The sequence below is a fragment of the Haemaphysalis longicornis genome, unplaced genomic scaffold (assembly GCF_048455015.1).
Source record: "Haemaphysalis longicornis isolate Haplotype H1 unplaced genomic scaffold, Haemaphysalis longicornis Haplotype H1 scaffold_7, whole genome shotgun sequence".
NCBI classification, from domain to species: Eukaryota; Metazoa; Arthropoda; class Arachnida; order Ixodida; family Ixodidae; genus Haemaphysalis; species Haemaphysalis longicornis.
Window position 1 is genome coordinate 137215635 of NW_027526422.1, and position 16216 is coordinate 137231850.

The 16216-nt window shown below is 47.0% G+C and overlaps 1 protein-coding gene across 2 annotated transcripts in view; it reads left to right on the plus strand.

Moving 5' to 3' along the window:
- Nucleotides 1–16216, plus strand: part of LOC144147053 (uncharacterized) — a 58135-nt gene that overhangs the window by 21643 nt on the left and 20276 nt on the right. For both annotated transcript variants that reach the window (XM_077679078.1, XM_077679079.1), the window contains 4 exons: nucleotides 2438–2620; nucleotides 5602–5823; nucleotides 6577–6827; nucleotides 10398–10476. In XM_077679078.1, the coding sequence (XP_077535204.1) occupies nucleotides 2438–2620; nucleotides 5602–5823; nucleotides 6577–6827; nucleotides 10398–10476 (735 nt within the window). The remainder of the gene's footprint in view (nucleotides 1–2437; nucleotides 2621–5601; nucleotides 5824–6576; nucleotides 6828–10397; nucleotides 10477–16216) is intronic.

Here is a 16216-nt window from a genome sequence, read left to right on the forward strand (position 1 = left end):
CGGTCCGCTCCCCTTCGATAGTAAACGGGAACACCATTGCGCATGCGTGGTGCATTCCAGCGCAAGCGGCATTACCGGAGCGGGGCCCGCTTTGCGCGCCTTGTTCGCTGAGCTAACCGTCTCGGCAGCTTACGCCCCCGCAGCGAGGCATTAGCGCCCGCAGCGAGGCATTAGCGCAACAACGCACTCCGTTTCTTGAGTTGAAACACGAGCGACGAAACCGCCAAAGCGATTCCGAATAGGCAAACGTGCCACACGTCTCAACGACGTGTAGAACGGAAGCGAAAAACATTGACCGAAGCGCGGGCCTATTTTTATGCAGCTCCGAGAGAGAGAGGCTTGTCTTGGCGATTCGAAAGTTGAATCGCTCTTTTAAATATGTTTAGGAGCATTATATCGTGTCAGAGAATAAATATAGAAACAAGGCAATAAACACGGTACCTTAGTTTATTTTAAGGCCTAAGATACCAATTCTTGTGTTTCCTTTGGTTGTTTTGGTTTACACATGCACAGGGCACGAACGGTGACTCGATTCCCCGTCGAGAGAGATACGGTTATTGCTTAGGTAAAAGTGTTTCTGATGCTGACGCTCCGGTCGCGTTGAGCGAGCCACCGGCAGCGGAGTGGGTTTCGAAATACGGTCAGCTGAAACTGTGTAATTACGAGAAGCCAAAGGACGCTAACCACGTGTGAGTAAAGCAAAATGTGGTTAGGTAAACAACGTAGTACTGTACGCAAACGGTAGTAAACGACGCCAAAAATTCTTTTTTTCTACCCGGATTTACACTGCGTTCCACACCACTATGAGCTGGTGGTTCTACTTCATCCATGTCCACCGCAACACCACTACGCATGGACACAGCATGGGCTCAGATCGAGGTCGTAGCGGAGCCCCAGGAACGCTTTCGCCAGCAAGAAAGACGCGCCCTTCTCGTATTACTATCTCGGCATTCTTTCGCTTAGAATAACATTGCTGGGAATACTGGTTTTTACGCAATTGGCACAGATAACGCTCTCGCGCTAAAAAAAAGGATAAAAAATTTGTTTTTGTGTTGGGTTTATTTCACGCCTCAATGCGTTGCGGACAACGCAGGAGTTTTAGCTGTATCCGGGAAGATAATTGGGCGTCCTGTTTATTGATTGTAGGTTTTAACGTGCCGACTCAACGCAGGAGATGAGGGGGGCGCCGTAGAGGAGGACTCCGGATTAATTTTGATCACCTAAGCAGCTTTAACGTGCGCCGAAATCTCGTACACACGGGTGTTTTTGCTTTTAGCCTCCATCAGAAAAGCGGCCGCCACGGTCGGAATCGAACCCCCGTCCTCGTGCTCAGCAGCACAATGCCTTAGCCACTGAGCCACCACCGCGGATTAGATTAGCGTCCTGTGTGCACTCTAGAAAGGCACGGTACGCAGGTTAGTGGAGCCACCGATGGCTGAATATGTTGCGGCAAATGGAGGGCCGCAACCATGAGACGTTTCCTTGGCATGTTGTGGGTATCTCTGCGTGTCCATAATCAAAATCTGGTTTTTTCGCGTTGTTGTATACGTAGAAGTAGTTTGCGCGTTTTTTCCACATACATTTTGAAACTAAAAAAATCCGCACAGTAGAATTATAAACGACGTAAACAAGAAATTTCCTGCAGTCGCGTACACCACCAGTGCCCCCCCCCCCCCCCCCCCCCCCTCCACCTCCCAAACTAATGGGACTTCACTGCTGCGATTCGTGATGTGTCCGCTGCAGCGCCTCTATATTTCCTACTTTTCTAGTGAGTATTAAAATACCGCCCTGCGTGGGAGGTGACCAGAACAACGCAACTGCAATTTTGCACCCTTCAAGACCCAAATATTTTCCTTGCGCGAGTAATGTAAGGGGAATGAGTAAAGGGAATTTCGGTAAGAAATTTCGCTGTCAATTCAAAACACAGCAGCAACAGAACAGGAAACGAGAGCACTACGTAGAAGGGTGACGGAACAAGCGCCTCGCAGTGGTGGCACTGGCTCTGGTGGCGCTGCATTCGTAACGCTCCAGACCGACCTGCTATGGGGTGTGAAGTCAAACGCGCCGAATCGCATTGTCCCCCAGTCGCACTCATCGACGGCGTCTCGATTCGATCCACCATCGCTTGCACACGTTGAAAAATAATGGAAAATGAGTGTAAGATTGAGTAGGCGGCATAGAAGATTGAATTGTAATCAGTGACAAGGTGTTAATGCCGCTGCTAAAGGGAGCAAAGTTAATTACAGAGACGGCCGCAACGCAAACTGCTGTGGGAACCATTAACAATGGGAGTGTGAAAAACGCCGTTTTGTGCGGTGCAAAAGCCGGAGGAAGCCGTGCGCAGTGAGTCCTCACATTCGTAACTGACGGAAAACAAAAGCTTGCTCATCCGAAATAGCCTCGAATGAGTCTCTTATCACTATATTATTTTCCGCAGGAGAAACGCAAGAAGAAGAAATTGGCACTCGTCAGCGAAGAATTCAGCCTGCTGAGAGCTTTCATGGAGAAGTTCGGCGACGACCCCTGGGAGCTAGCTAAGGAATGCAAGCTGGACACGGCGCTGTTCGACGACCGCTTCGAGGCTGTTGATGTTGTCGGCACAGACGCAGCCATAGCTAAAGTAAGAAACTGGGGATTGGTTGCACTGCGACGACAATTTTCCATAGCAAGAATGGTCTCGCCAACTTCCCCGCCAACTTACGTAACATCCAAATTAAACACGTGTTTGTGCGATTATGCTTCCAATTTTACTGCGCGATATACACTTCTTAAACAGTTTTCAAGCAGTATGGGTGAACTAAGATGCTTCCGAACCAATATTTGTGTTTTTAGAGCCTGCATTTTGGGTTACGGAAACGGCAATCAGGGGGGTTCAATACAGAATGACCATGTAGGCCAGGGTTGGAGTAAACGGCTTTTTATTAGCTGCGGGCGATTGATCGATTAACCTTCCCATTGATGGACTAATACTTTAGTCGAGAATATTTTTTTAATCGGTTATTGGGTTGAAACGTCAGCAAAATGAACCAACAGTGTCGTGCAGAAATTTTGCGCAAGCCAAGTAAAGATTGTACTCGTGTTCAAATAATCCGCTGTGAACGTCACAACAGGAAGCGATTGGAGTATGCCCAGAAATGGTGGTGATGAGAACCGCTGGCTGATAGGCAAGACTGACGAGGAAATGGCTGTTTTTAATAGAAATATACACGGCGCAAAAAACGGCGAGCGGACACTCGCACCCTTTTACCGTTGTCGCGACTAACGCTGGCGTAAGTAAACCACAATTATTTGGCGCCGCCAGCAAATATGGCGAGTGTGTCCATGTTCCTGGTTCTAGAAATATAGCACGAAGGATGAACGCACGCAATGCACCTCCCGGCCGCATCAGCGCCATGACGATAATCTGCCTATTTTATCTGGATTGTCTGTGAACAGGACGAGGAGCGTACAGATATTTGCATTATTGTATTATTTTTATATTTTTACATTGTATCATTCAAATCATTTTATATTTGTTCATAAACCCATTGCGGCCAATTATTCGATCAAGTAACCGATTAAAGTCTGCTGATTAGCGGGGTTAAAATTTTCAGTTGACGCCCAGCACTACTTATTCGCAGTTTACGGTGTCGCCATATATGCTTTTTGACCTGTATACGCTAATGTCTCTATGAAAAGAAAATATCTGCAAAAGAACAATAAAGCAAGATCCAAGCGAATCATATAGTGTTATCTATTTATAGAGACGTTCATTTTTAGGTAATCCTAATGGGGTTTAGTACGCGTCAGCTAGCAACTATGAGGAGAAGAGTTAGGTTCATTTGAAAGGAAATTTAGGCATGACGTGAATGATAAATAGCGGTATTCATTGTGAGCTATTCTATAGCAATATTAGGTAGTGACACACAGGTACGTTCACAAGTTTTTGAATTGAAATTGAATTGAAATTTATTCCGCAACAATCACTTGTCACGAGGAGGACAGGTAAAAGCTGTGGAAACAGCTTGAGAGACCCTGACCCCCTGGAACACGGGGTTGGCCTACGGAATCGCATTAGGCTGAATACAGTTTTATTTCGAGCTATTCTTATGGTCCGCGAACAGTTTACCCCCGAACTGTCTTTGAATAAACCATTCAAAAGCAGAATCCCACACCTTGTCATCATTCTGTAATATGTATTGTGCCCTCATTTGATGAAGCTACAAGCGTGGGGCATTCGGGTGTAACAAGCACTGCACATTTCCTTAACGTTCCTAGAATGATTTTATACTGCCGGTTCGTCCTGTGAATAATTTTGTCAGTTTTACTCTGTCTGCTCCTTGAACAATTTTGTAATTGGAAGTCAGAGGCCGTCTTGATATGAAATACTACATTTGACGGACCCTCAAGCTTTAAGTATACAATTTCAATAAAGAAAGTCGTTTACCACCGTCTAGTAATGTTCTTTATAATATTTGACCATTCGTCGTGTGTGCGTCCTTTGTGTTCTTTCTCGTCGCTTTCGTTGTAGCGAGAAGCAGTGACGCTGAAAGACAGAACAGTATTTAATGTTTACTTTTCAGCACTACTGATCCAATAAAGAAAAGAAAATGAGTAACATTTAGGACAATAAACGCTCTTCCGTGTATGACCAGGTACTTGTTTAAACGTTGTGAGTATACTTTGGAATTGGGAATCGACTACTAATACCATGAGCCAAATGATAGCTATGCACTTCATGGTGACTTTATTTTGGAGCACAGTGCTGTAGGAGATTTTAAAAATGTTATGTCTTATGTATTACGACACAAATACTATAGTTCATACTACAAGCTAGGTGCAGCACTTATGAGGCTACATTGTCAAATGTGCGCCCACTGAGGGCACCTAACGGAACGTGAAGGGGGTCCTGAAAGGACATTTCCCTCTTCCCTGTCGGCAAGTGCAACCGCAATGCCCCGGCGCCTTTTTCGCTTCCTTCGCGGCAGGTTGTCGACGACAATAAGGTAGCCTCCACAAAGCGGCACCTAGCTTGTGGTATGAACTATAGGTTTGCAATAGAAGAAAAATCTTGCATGTATATTGTAATTTCTATTTGTGAACGACTATTATGGATGTGGAAAAGGAATTAGGAATATCGTTCTTGCTACTCATCAGCACTCAAAGCGGCGTTTCACGTAGCATTTACGAGGTGATTACCACGTAAAAATATTAAGAACTGGCAGCCATTATGTCCTTTATGTCGGTCTAGTCATGTGTAATATTGTATTTAGCTAATATAAAGTAAATTTATCAAGGTTTTTATTCCTCCTGTTTCTTTATTGACATCTGCCATGCCGCAGAAATTGCACTCCAGATATATTGATTAAAACTGTCTTTCTGATTGACAGATACATTGATTATAACATTTATGACAAAGCAGCAGAACTAACAATTGGGAAGTTCTAAACTCGAAAAATAACTGTTACTTCACACATTTAGTGGCTGAAAAGGCGTACCCCATGCGCCAACCAAAGCGTGAGGAGGTTCTGTGTCTCACGCATAGATTGACACCCATTTTGTACAAAATCCTGTCAGTAATTGTGTTCCGAATAGAATGCGAATGGACACTTTTATGCACAGGCCGAAGAACTGTTGGGCAAGCTGCCCAAGCAACCGGTGGAAGCAGGTTCTGCTCTTTCGGACGAGTGCTGTCCAATCTGCCGAGTGGCGCCACTTCGCTCAGACGGAGGGGGAGATGCGTGCGGGGGACATCGGCTAGAATTGTGCGGCCACCTCCACTGCAACTCCTGCCTTCGGCTGGCTTTCAAGCGAGGGCCCTTGCCTTTGGCCTGTTTCAAAGAGGTAAGTTCCAGAGTCTTCAAAATCTTCAAAGCTGACTGTAGGATCTGCTTCGGGCACGCAGTTTAACCGCGTAGCTGTCTCTAGAGGAGGGCGAAAACGCGTTGTAGGATTCGCGCCACTGGCTCACCACTGCTACCTAATGATGTGTACACCTAAGCAATTCTCATCAGTTGGGAATGAGAAAGCAGTGATGTCAAAAACGGTTCCCAGAGGCAGTTCTCTGGCTTGCTGGTGACAGCTGTGGAGAGAGGAACGTATTGCGCTGCTTTTATTGCGTAATATTTTTCATGCACTCACTCTGGATACGCGTCTAAGACAGCGCGAATTTGAGGGCCAGCGAGAAACTGCGTACAACGCCTGCTTTCTCACTCAGTGCATCATCTATTGCTATCTTATGAAAATACAGGCTATTTTTTGAAATTTTAAAAAAGTTCGGCCGACCTGGTTGCTCACGTGGCAGTAGCAGGCCAGTTACTCTGCCGCCGCAGCACCCCCTCTAAAGTGGGCGCCTTGGTGCAGAGGCTGCATGGGAGCGTGGACGGGGGAGCTAGCGAGTCCCCACACTAATACAGAGCTCACTTTATGTTCAAACGCTATAATACTTGACGGATAACACACAAAATGTCGTCGAATAAAACCCATTTTTTTTAGCACAAAACACTCCCCTCAATTCTGAAAGCTCGTTTACAGTCTCTTCATCCTTATGGCTTTGCGAAAACTGCTGGACTTACAAACCCCATATTTCTATTTTAGGACTGCGCCTCACCGTGGGCAGTGGCTGACATTACCCACGTGACCAGAAATGACGCGGCACTGCTGAGAGACCTCGCTGTGAGGTCTCTGGAGCGTGCAGCGGCTGCGGATGGGAGCGGTCGCTGGGAGCCCTGCCCGACACCGGAATGCCAGTTTGCTTGGGATGTCCACAGGGACGCCGAGGGCCAGGGCGTCCACGTTCTGGGAGAAGTGCACATTTGCCCAGCATGCACCAACCCCGTTTGCTTCAAGTGAGAAGTAATTCCTGGTTTTGTGTACCACAGGGGCTAAAAAAGGCGCTTCGTTCCACGGAAGTCCAGCTAGGCATTTCATGTACAAAATCACAGAGCAGGTCCTGATGCGCTGTGGGGTGCTCATATAGCCGCCATAGCGGAAGTGGACACCAGGTGCTCTTTTGTAACTCAACACCTAAGTGCATCGATGCGTTAGTCGGTGCGATAGTTTTTATTACATTGCCGCGCATGCATCACTGCATTAATCAACGTCGCATTCTCGTACATCATTCCTGGAACGTGTACGGCTTTTATTACAGCGCTTCGAGCTTTTTACAATGATTCAAAAGTTGCGCACATTTCCGGTGAGTAAGTTTAGCTGTAAAACATATCGGTTGCTCTTGCGTAGTGCGCAGCCCACGTTTTTTGCTTTATTCTGGATTTAATTTTATAATTATGTACGTGCTCGTCTGTGCTTGTGACAGGGATGTAAGTATTTCATTACCAGTGTCGTGAATTGTGCAATGAGCCCTATAGTAACGGTAATTCGCGGCTGCTAGCAGAGTGTGGTTTTTGGCCACTACGCTAAACTCATCTGCAACACACACCATTAGTACTCATTCCCAGGGAAAGCGTGTTGAAGATTTCAAAGGGCTGCACACGGGTTTTGGAGCATGAGCAGCCTTCTACAGAGTAGTGCGCAGTGGTATCAAGGACGCGTCTTCCATGTACACGCGAATAAGGCAAGGGCAGCTGTTACGCAATAAAATAATTCGGAAGCAAATGTTGCACCCCTTACCTATGCTTTATAATCGATATTCCCACCAAATTTTTGACATAAACATGGCACTCTTTGCCATCTTACGTCTTGTCGGCTCTAAAATACATATGTATATTACTTCTACTACTCTCGCGTGGCTGCAACTGACTCCCGGGGGTATAAAACCCACCCGGAAGCATAGGGAGCGCGGCACTTTTCGGAGACACCGAGAGGAAAAGTGCTGTTTGTCGCCTTTGTGCGAGTCATGTAACGCTTTTGCTTCCCTTGTACATACTGTATATAAATGTTGCTTTAACAGTTCGTCGGCGCGATAACTTAATCGCTCTGCTCTGCGCCACGTCTATAGCGGACGGAGCAAGGCAACGTCGGTACACTGGACGGTGCTCGGATGTTCAGCCGCAACATGGGTGGCTGGGGTGAGAGGGCTGAGCCCCAAGAGTGGTGACAGCGTAGGGATGGCTGATTCCCAACACTGGTGACAGCGCCGGGAAGGCCAGCCCCAACAATGCATCATGGTTTTTGGGATAGCAAATGAAATACACATAAACAGCAGAAAACCGTCGGCTGGACTTGCCCGCACTAGTAGTGGAGCTCCTGGTGGCATTTAAAAAAATTAAACGGCAACAGAAACAAAAGGTTCCGCTAGACGCGTCCCGCGTTCCACTTTGAACGCTCGCTGAGCAGGGAAACGTGGTTCTATAAACGCTGGAGCAGGGTACGTCTATCCACGCGCAGTCTCCGCCGTACGGCAGCGCTGTCATCGAGGCACTCGAGTCGTAGTAATGGAACGCGGTAGATTTCAATTGTCTTGAGCAAACCTCTAGCGTGTTATCTTGGGGGGGAACTTGACGGGAGAGGAACAGCATGAGAGGTGAGCGGGAAAGAGGAGGGAGGCCTTTACTCGGAAAGGGCGCCTGTCGACTATCGTCTTCCGTCGACATATGCTACGAAAGGAGCAGATACGCAGCCATTTTTTGTTTCCATTTATTTCTGCAGCATCTGGTCCCAAGACCATTGATATACGGTTATAAAAAAATTAATAACATATTACCGGCTTGAAAGAAATTGGAAGCAGCTGTGATCATCTGCACGCGTTCAGAATACAAGAAACACTACTTCGTGAAGGTTATATTAAAAAGAAGTAGAAAGTATCTGACTATAGGTAAGATCCGTTCTCCAGTTTTTTGCATAAACACTTCTTCGTTTATTTTGAAGCCAGAAAAAACACATACATAAGGAAAAATGACAAAAAGGGTCAATCCGTGCGTGCTGCAGTATAACCGGCGAATTTTCGCTCGGGGAATGTCTGCCGTGTGGTCCGGTGTTCCCCAAGGCTCTGCGTTGGCTCCATACTTTTCGTGATATACATCAATGACTTGTCAATAACGTCCACTCATCAGTCCGCCTTTTTGCTGATGATTGTGAAATTTATCGAGAAATAAATAAATTTCAAATTAGCACCTTACAGTGCGATAGTAGTAATGAAGTTATAGAAGGATGTATGTTGTGGAAGATGAATCTTAATAATAAGAATTGTAAATGTATTCGCGGTTCTCGAACTACGTCTGCATCATCTAGCTACTTTCGTAACGACGTCCATCTCGAAAGTGTCTCATCTTATAACTACCTTGGCGCGCACTTACAGCAAGCCTGTCGTGGAAACTTCAGATTGATGACGTTAGCCTACCTAGGCGAAATTTTTATATGACTTCTAGTTCCTAAAGTTGCTTTTCCATAAAAGTCTAGTTCGCTCAAAATTAAAGTATGCGTTCTGTATGAAATTCTGGTCAAAAATCACTCATTGCAGTAATATAAGCATTCTAAAAGCGTGCGTCGCGATTCATTCTTTCAAACTGTCGCCGCACATAAAGCATTACAGCCACGAAATTAAACCTTTCTTTACCGCTGCTCCTCCATTGAAGGGAATTATTTCAGTTGTATCCAATCAATCGATCAATCGTTCAATCGTTCAATCAATCAACCAATCAATCAATCAATCAATCAATCAATCAATCAATCAATCAATCAATCAATCAATCAATCAATCAATCAATCAATCAATCAATCAATCAATCAATCAATCAATCAATCAATGCAATAGTTACTTGCGCGACAACGATGACAGGCACCCACTTATGAGGAGGATTCGCAAAATTTGAACTAAAAAATACCAGATATTTCTCTCCGCACTGGATGATGAAGGGGACACTAGTTTTACTGCTTGCGGCTTGTCACTAGCAAAAAAGATGTGACGCAGCCTTCACGATAAACACATTGCAGGCAATTGGACAATATGTCACAAATACCCACTTCAACGAGAGGAACAAAGACCGGAAGAAGTCTGACAAATATCAGTTCGTCTGTAGCGCTTGTGCGGCCATATTATTCTTAGTGTTGTCCTTCTAAGGATCGACATTGTGGGCGAACCAGCTCGCCCACTTTGTAAATCTATTGGGACGTGCTTCGCTAGTACCTAAGATTTAAATAGCGCTGGTTTCTACGTGACTCTCGGTTGCAACGTGACATGCATTTGGACAACGCAGTTTTCTAATATGACTTCAGGTAACAATGACCATTTACTTACAACTAAACGCGACTAAATCATTGTCAGTGTTCAGAAGCGTTTGTTTTGAACTGCTGAAATATGCCAGCCACAGACGTGACTTGTGAAGTGGACACGGCTGTCAAGGACCTGCTTCTTGATATAAGATAAATTGGAAGTTGAGCGTTCCAAACCGTGTGAATTGCATGAACAAGTTTCACGTATCACAGTTTTGTCTGAGGAAGATTTGAACTTGCTGTTGCAGATGTGGTTCCCTATTCCATTACGGAATGTCATGCTCCGCATTCAAGGATTCCCTGTTGCCGGCCAGAGATTCAAACAAGGCAAGTCCTCAGCTTACGTGTTTTGTTTTCTTCCCGCAGTGCGATTTTCCGAGCAGCTTGCTGGAAAACCAAAAAAAGGCATTTTATTGTAAGCGGATAAGTTCAGCGTTGAAGCCAGAAAATTATAAGTTAATACCTGATCGGGCGCGGTGGTTCACCAGACAGGGAGTTGCACTACTGAACACAAGATCGAGGGTTCGATTCAAGACTTTGCCGGCCATTATTCCAATGAAGGAAGAAAATAACGGCGGCGGGGTGAGATTGTCTCGAAACAACGATCCTCTGCAGCCTGACGCATTTCTCAGCCGTCCATTACAGCATGGCTCATACTGCAGTAGTAGCTGCAATGTGCAAAAACAGAATGTTATGTTTTCGGGGCACCTTGAGTAATCTTGGTGACGGTACTGGCGATACCGGGGACCCCGAGCCCCCAACATAAACTGTAACCTACCGTGGTTATGTGTTTAAAGGTGAAGGGTAGAAGCCTCAAACGGTGGCGTCGGAGCCCAGGTCAAGCTCCGGCGGATGGGCTCCCTGTCTGTTTACCAGGCAGAGAGCTCCGGGACCTCTCAGGCTACCAGGGTAAGGTTTGAGAAGAAAGTACCCCAGTCTCCCTGCTTTTATACTATGCCCTATGGTAATTACAACCCCCCCCCCACAAACGTGATCGGTCCCTGAAAAGGGGCCGCACCGAAGTATCTTTTCCTTCATTGCCATCTCTGACATTTCCTGAACCAGATCATTACTCTCGATTTCTTGTCATGGAGTCCCTCAATCCAACCCACCCTCTTGCATCTCAGTCAGTCTTCTTGATCGCAAAATATCTTGAAGCCATAATAGGAAAATCATATAAGTGCAAAAAACAAAGGTCTAGTGAACTACTAATCGAGGTAAATGACAAGCAGCAGTCCACGAAGCTTCTAGCTCAGACTAGACTGGCTGATCTAGACATCAGGGTCACACCCCAAAGGAGCCTCAACAGCTCGCAAGGTGTGATATCCGAGACGGATCTCTTGAACGAAACGGATGCGGATCTCCTTGCCGGCTTGACGGATCAGGGCGTCACTGCCGTGAGACGCATCACTATCCACTGATACGACAAGGAGATTCCCACCAAACACATTATCTTGACTTTCGACCGCGCAGTTCTTTCACAATACATAAATGCAGGTTTTATCCGTTGCTCCATCCGTCCCTACATCCCGAACCCGCGGCGCTGTTTTAAGTGCCAGCGGTTCGGGCACGGTACAAACTCTTGCCGTGGCCGAACGACGTGTGCAAAATGCGCGTCGCATGACCATCCGAGCGACAACTGTACATCTGACACCCTCTCTTGTGTAAACTGCGGGGGGGCGCATGCAGCCTACTCCCGCAAGTGCGAAAAATTGCAAATTGAAAAAAAGATAATCAACATCAAGGTAACTGAGAACATCACCTTCCCAGAGGCGCGAAAGAGGTTCGCCTCTTTCCCTCTGGAGAAGTACGCCGATGCAGCTCGCCGGGGGGAGGAGCGGCGTCTGGTTTCCACAGGGACCCAGTTCAGCGAGTCTGACCTGGTCCCTCCCCCGCCCCCTCCCCCCCCCCCCCCCCTGGGATGCCTCAGGCAGCCCAACCCGCCACCACGCCGCTTGCTGAGGCAGCAGCGGTTGTGGTGCCAACCTCTTCCGTCGGGACCGGTGCCGCTCCCGCCTCTGTCTCCCCGTCCTCCAGTGTGTTGGAGGGTACCGATGTGATGGACACCACGGGCCCCGCACCGGTTCCCACCGCCACCGCACCGCCCGTGCCACCTCTGGCGCCCCGGACGCCCTCAGCGGTGGCGGCTCAAAAGAAGGGCTCCCGAGGGGGGGGGAAAGTCCGGGGGGCCCGGTCCGTCGGGCACCCCTCGGACATCCGACGACGAGATGGATGTCGGGCCGTTCCTGCCTGCAACGCAGCGCAAGGAACGCGTCCCGACACCAAAGCCCCCCGACAAGCCAAAAAAGGCGAGAGTCACAGCCCCGAAAGACGACACATAAACAAACACACACACTCAAGTAGCTCTCACACTAAATAATGGGAAGAGAAAACATAATTCAATGGAATTGTAGAGGCCTTCTTTAAAATCTTGACGATGCATACAAAATACTTCATGCTAATCAGCCAAGTGTAATGTGTGTTCAGGAAACACATTTGAATTCCAAGCGCACAAATTTCTTGAATAGTTACATGGTGTTCAGAAAGGACAGGGATGGCTGCACACACTCTTCTGGCGGTGTGGCCATAATTGCCCGGAAATCCTTAGCCTGCCACCCTGTCACTCTGAACACTGTCCTCGAGGCTGTAGCAATTCGAACAATATTATTTAATAGGTTGATAACGGTATGCTCCATATACATTCCTCCTGATGTTACACTTTCGAGCTCTGACTTCGAGGCGTTGGTTTACCAGCTGCCCGAACCATACATCTTAACAGGCGATGTTATTGCTCACAAATCGCTATGGGGCTCTACTCGTACGGATGCCCGGGGTCGCCTGATAGAGAGGTTTCTTACATCCTCTGGAGCATGCCTTTTCAACAATAAACAGCCTACATACCATAACATAGGTCACAACACATACTCACATCTTGACCTGGCTGTTGGCTCTGCAGTTCTCTTTCCATGTCTTGAGTGGGGAGTGGGCACTGACCCATAAGGCAGTGACCACTTCCCCACTTCACTAACGTATATAGGTAAAGGCCCAAGCAGTTCATCTTCCCATAATAGGTTCAATGGAGCACGAGGTAACTGGAACACATTTACAGAGACATCGAAACTACACCACACAGCCATAGGACACCTACACGTTGAAGAAGCCACCCAACTCCTCACGGCGCACATCCTCGACGCCGCCGAAAAGTCCATTCCCCACGCCTCTTGTGCCCCGCGCAACCAGAGGAGGCCGTGGTGGAATGAGGACTGCAGGCGGGCGCGAGAGGCCCAGAACAAGGAGTGGGGTATCCTTCGTCGGTACCCCACGTCGGGTAACCTTATTTTGTTCAAACGGGCCAATGCGTTTGGTAAACGTGTGCGCCGTGAGGCAAAACGAGAGAGTTGGCACACCTTCTTGACATCCATAAACTCGTACACAGACACACACAAAGTCTGGACACGTATACGCAAGCTCAAAGGACAACAGACACACAGCCTGCCCCTGGTTAGCACAACAGGGGACACACTGGAAGACCAGGCTAACACACTTGCACAACACTTCAAACACGTGTCTAGTTCAGCACACTACACAAACACTTTCATGAAACACAAAACATCTGCAGAAGAAAAGCCCTTACACGACAAAGACAAATCAAAAACTTCTTACAACTCTGAATTCACTCTCTATGAGTTGAGGTCTGCCCTGAGCACGTGCAAACCTTCAGCTCCAGGTGCAGATAAGATTACATACACCATGATACAGAACCTACACCCAGACACTCTTGAAACACTTTTACACCTATACAATAAAATATGGCTTTCGGGGCACATTCCACGCTCTTGGAGGGAGGCCGTAGTAGTGGCTGTCCTAAAGGAAGGGAAGGACCCTTCCTCTCCTGCCAGTTATCGCCCCATTGCCCTGACAAGCTGCCTGTGTAAGCTCTTCGAGAAGATGATAAACAGGAGACTTGTGTACTTCTTAGAGTACAATGGCCTTCTCGAGAGCTGCCAGGCGGGCTTCAGGGCGGGGCGATCTACCAACGATCAACTCGTTGCATTAGAGTCTTATATCAAAGATGCTTTCCTCCACAAGCAGTACTGTATGACAGTCTTCGTTTATCTTGAAAAGGCGTACGAAACTGCTTGGCGGTACGGCATCCTTAGCGACTTGAAGTCCTTTGGCATGTCGGGTAACATGATGAACACGCTTGCCAGTTACCTGTCTGAAAGAACGTTTCGCGTGCGAGTTGGAACTGCACTTCCTAGGGTTCATGTGCAGGAAAACGGCGTGCCGCAAGGTGGAGTTTTGAGTTGCACTTTGTTTATTGTAAAAATGAATTCTCTTCGGAAGGCGCTACCACCATCGATTTCCTGCTCCATTTATGTAGACGACGTTCAATTATCCTTTAAGTCTTGTAACCTGTCTGTCTGCGAGCGCCTAGTCCAGCTTGGTGTTAACAAGCTAGCTGGTCGGGCACACAGCAACGGTTTTAAATTTAATCCAGGGAAGTGCACTTGTTTCTTGTTTTCCAAGAGGCGTGGCATCCGGCCGGATCCAGACATTCATCTCAATGGTGTCTCGATTTCTGTCAAGAAAGAACACAAGTTTATAGGTATAATCTTTGACGAAAAGCTCACATTTATCCCACACATAAAACAACTAAAACATAAATGCTTAAAGACAATGACTATCCTGAAGGTTCTGTCGCACATTTCTTTTGGTGCTGACAAACAACTTCTTTTACATGTTTTTACCAGATTGATAGGCTCACGACTGGACTATGGTAGCGTTGTCTATGGGTCAGCCACTAAAACATCCCTCAGAATGCTGGACCCTGTGCTTCATCTAGGGCTCCGCTTGTCATGTGGTGCCTTTCGGACTAGTCCAGTCGAAAGTCTGTATGTAGAGTGCAACAAATGGAGCCTAGAACGCCAGCGAGCCTACACAGACCTGCTTTATGCTTTTAAAATCTCATCAATGCCTCACCATCCTTTTACATCAGTTTTTTATGATACATCCATATCTCAACTTCTTACTAATCGTCCATCAGTCTCTGCTCCCTTCGCTTTCAGAGTAAGAGAAGAAGCGTCGCAACTTGATGTCATGTTCTCAGACACCATCAAAACCTCCGCTACTGAACTTCTAGTACCGTGGCAGCTTCGCCCAATATCATGTGATGTATTTTTTATAAGTGTCGAGAAAAACAGAGTGCCTAGAAGCGCGATCGTGCAACATTTCTTGTCCTTGCAGCACAAATATAAGTGTGCTGAATTTTACACGGATGCTTCAAAAACTGCCACAACTGTTTCCTGTGCTGCGCATGGTGGCACCTTTAATGTCTGTAGAACTATGAATAGAAATACAAGTATCTTTACGGCAGAGGCCTATAGCATACTTCTTGTAGTTCAACATATTGTTCTAAGTCGAATTCCGAAATTTGTAATTTATACTGATTCTTTAAGTGTTGTGCATACATTATTCTCACAGAAGTCTAAAAACCATGTGGTCAATGCTCTCATTAGTACTCTTATGTCTGTGCATGCGTTAAACCTTGAGGTGACCGTGTGCTGGGTGCCAGGGCACTCTGGAATTCCAGGTAATGAGACCGCAGACCGAATGGCTGCCGCTGCTGCCCTTACAACTACCGTTGACATAACAACAATACCCTACACCGACCTCAAATCACACATCAAAAAACACCTTCGCACAACATGGCAAGCGCACTGGAATCAACAGACTGACAACAAACTACACATTATATATATAAAGGGAGCATACACCACTGATACTCACAACAGACACAACGAAGTTACCCTGGCTAGATTACGGATAGGCCACACGCATGCAACTCATTCCCACTTCTCACGGGATCTCCAAGACCCATGTGTAGCAGGTGCGGGGAGGGCCTATCCGTAGTCCACATACTAACAGGGTGTCGAACCGGAACCGGAACCGAACCGAAAACCGGAACCGAACCCGAATTTTTGCCTGGAACCGGAACTGAACCGGAACCGTATTTTTTCCGCCATTTTGGAACTGAACCCGAACCGGAACGAATCGAAGGAACCGT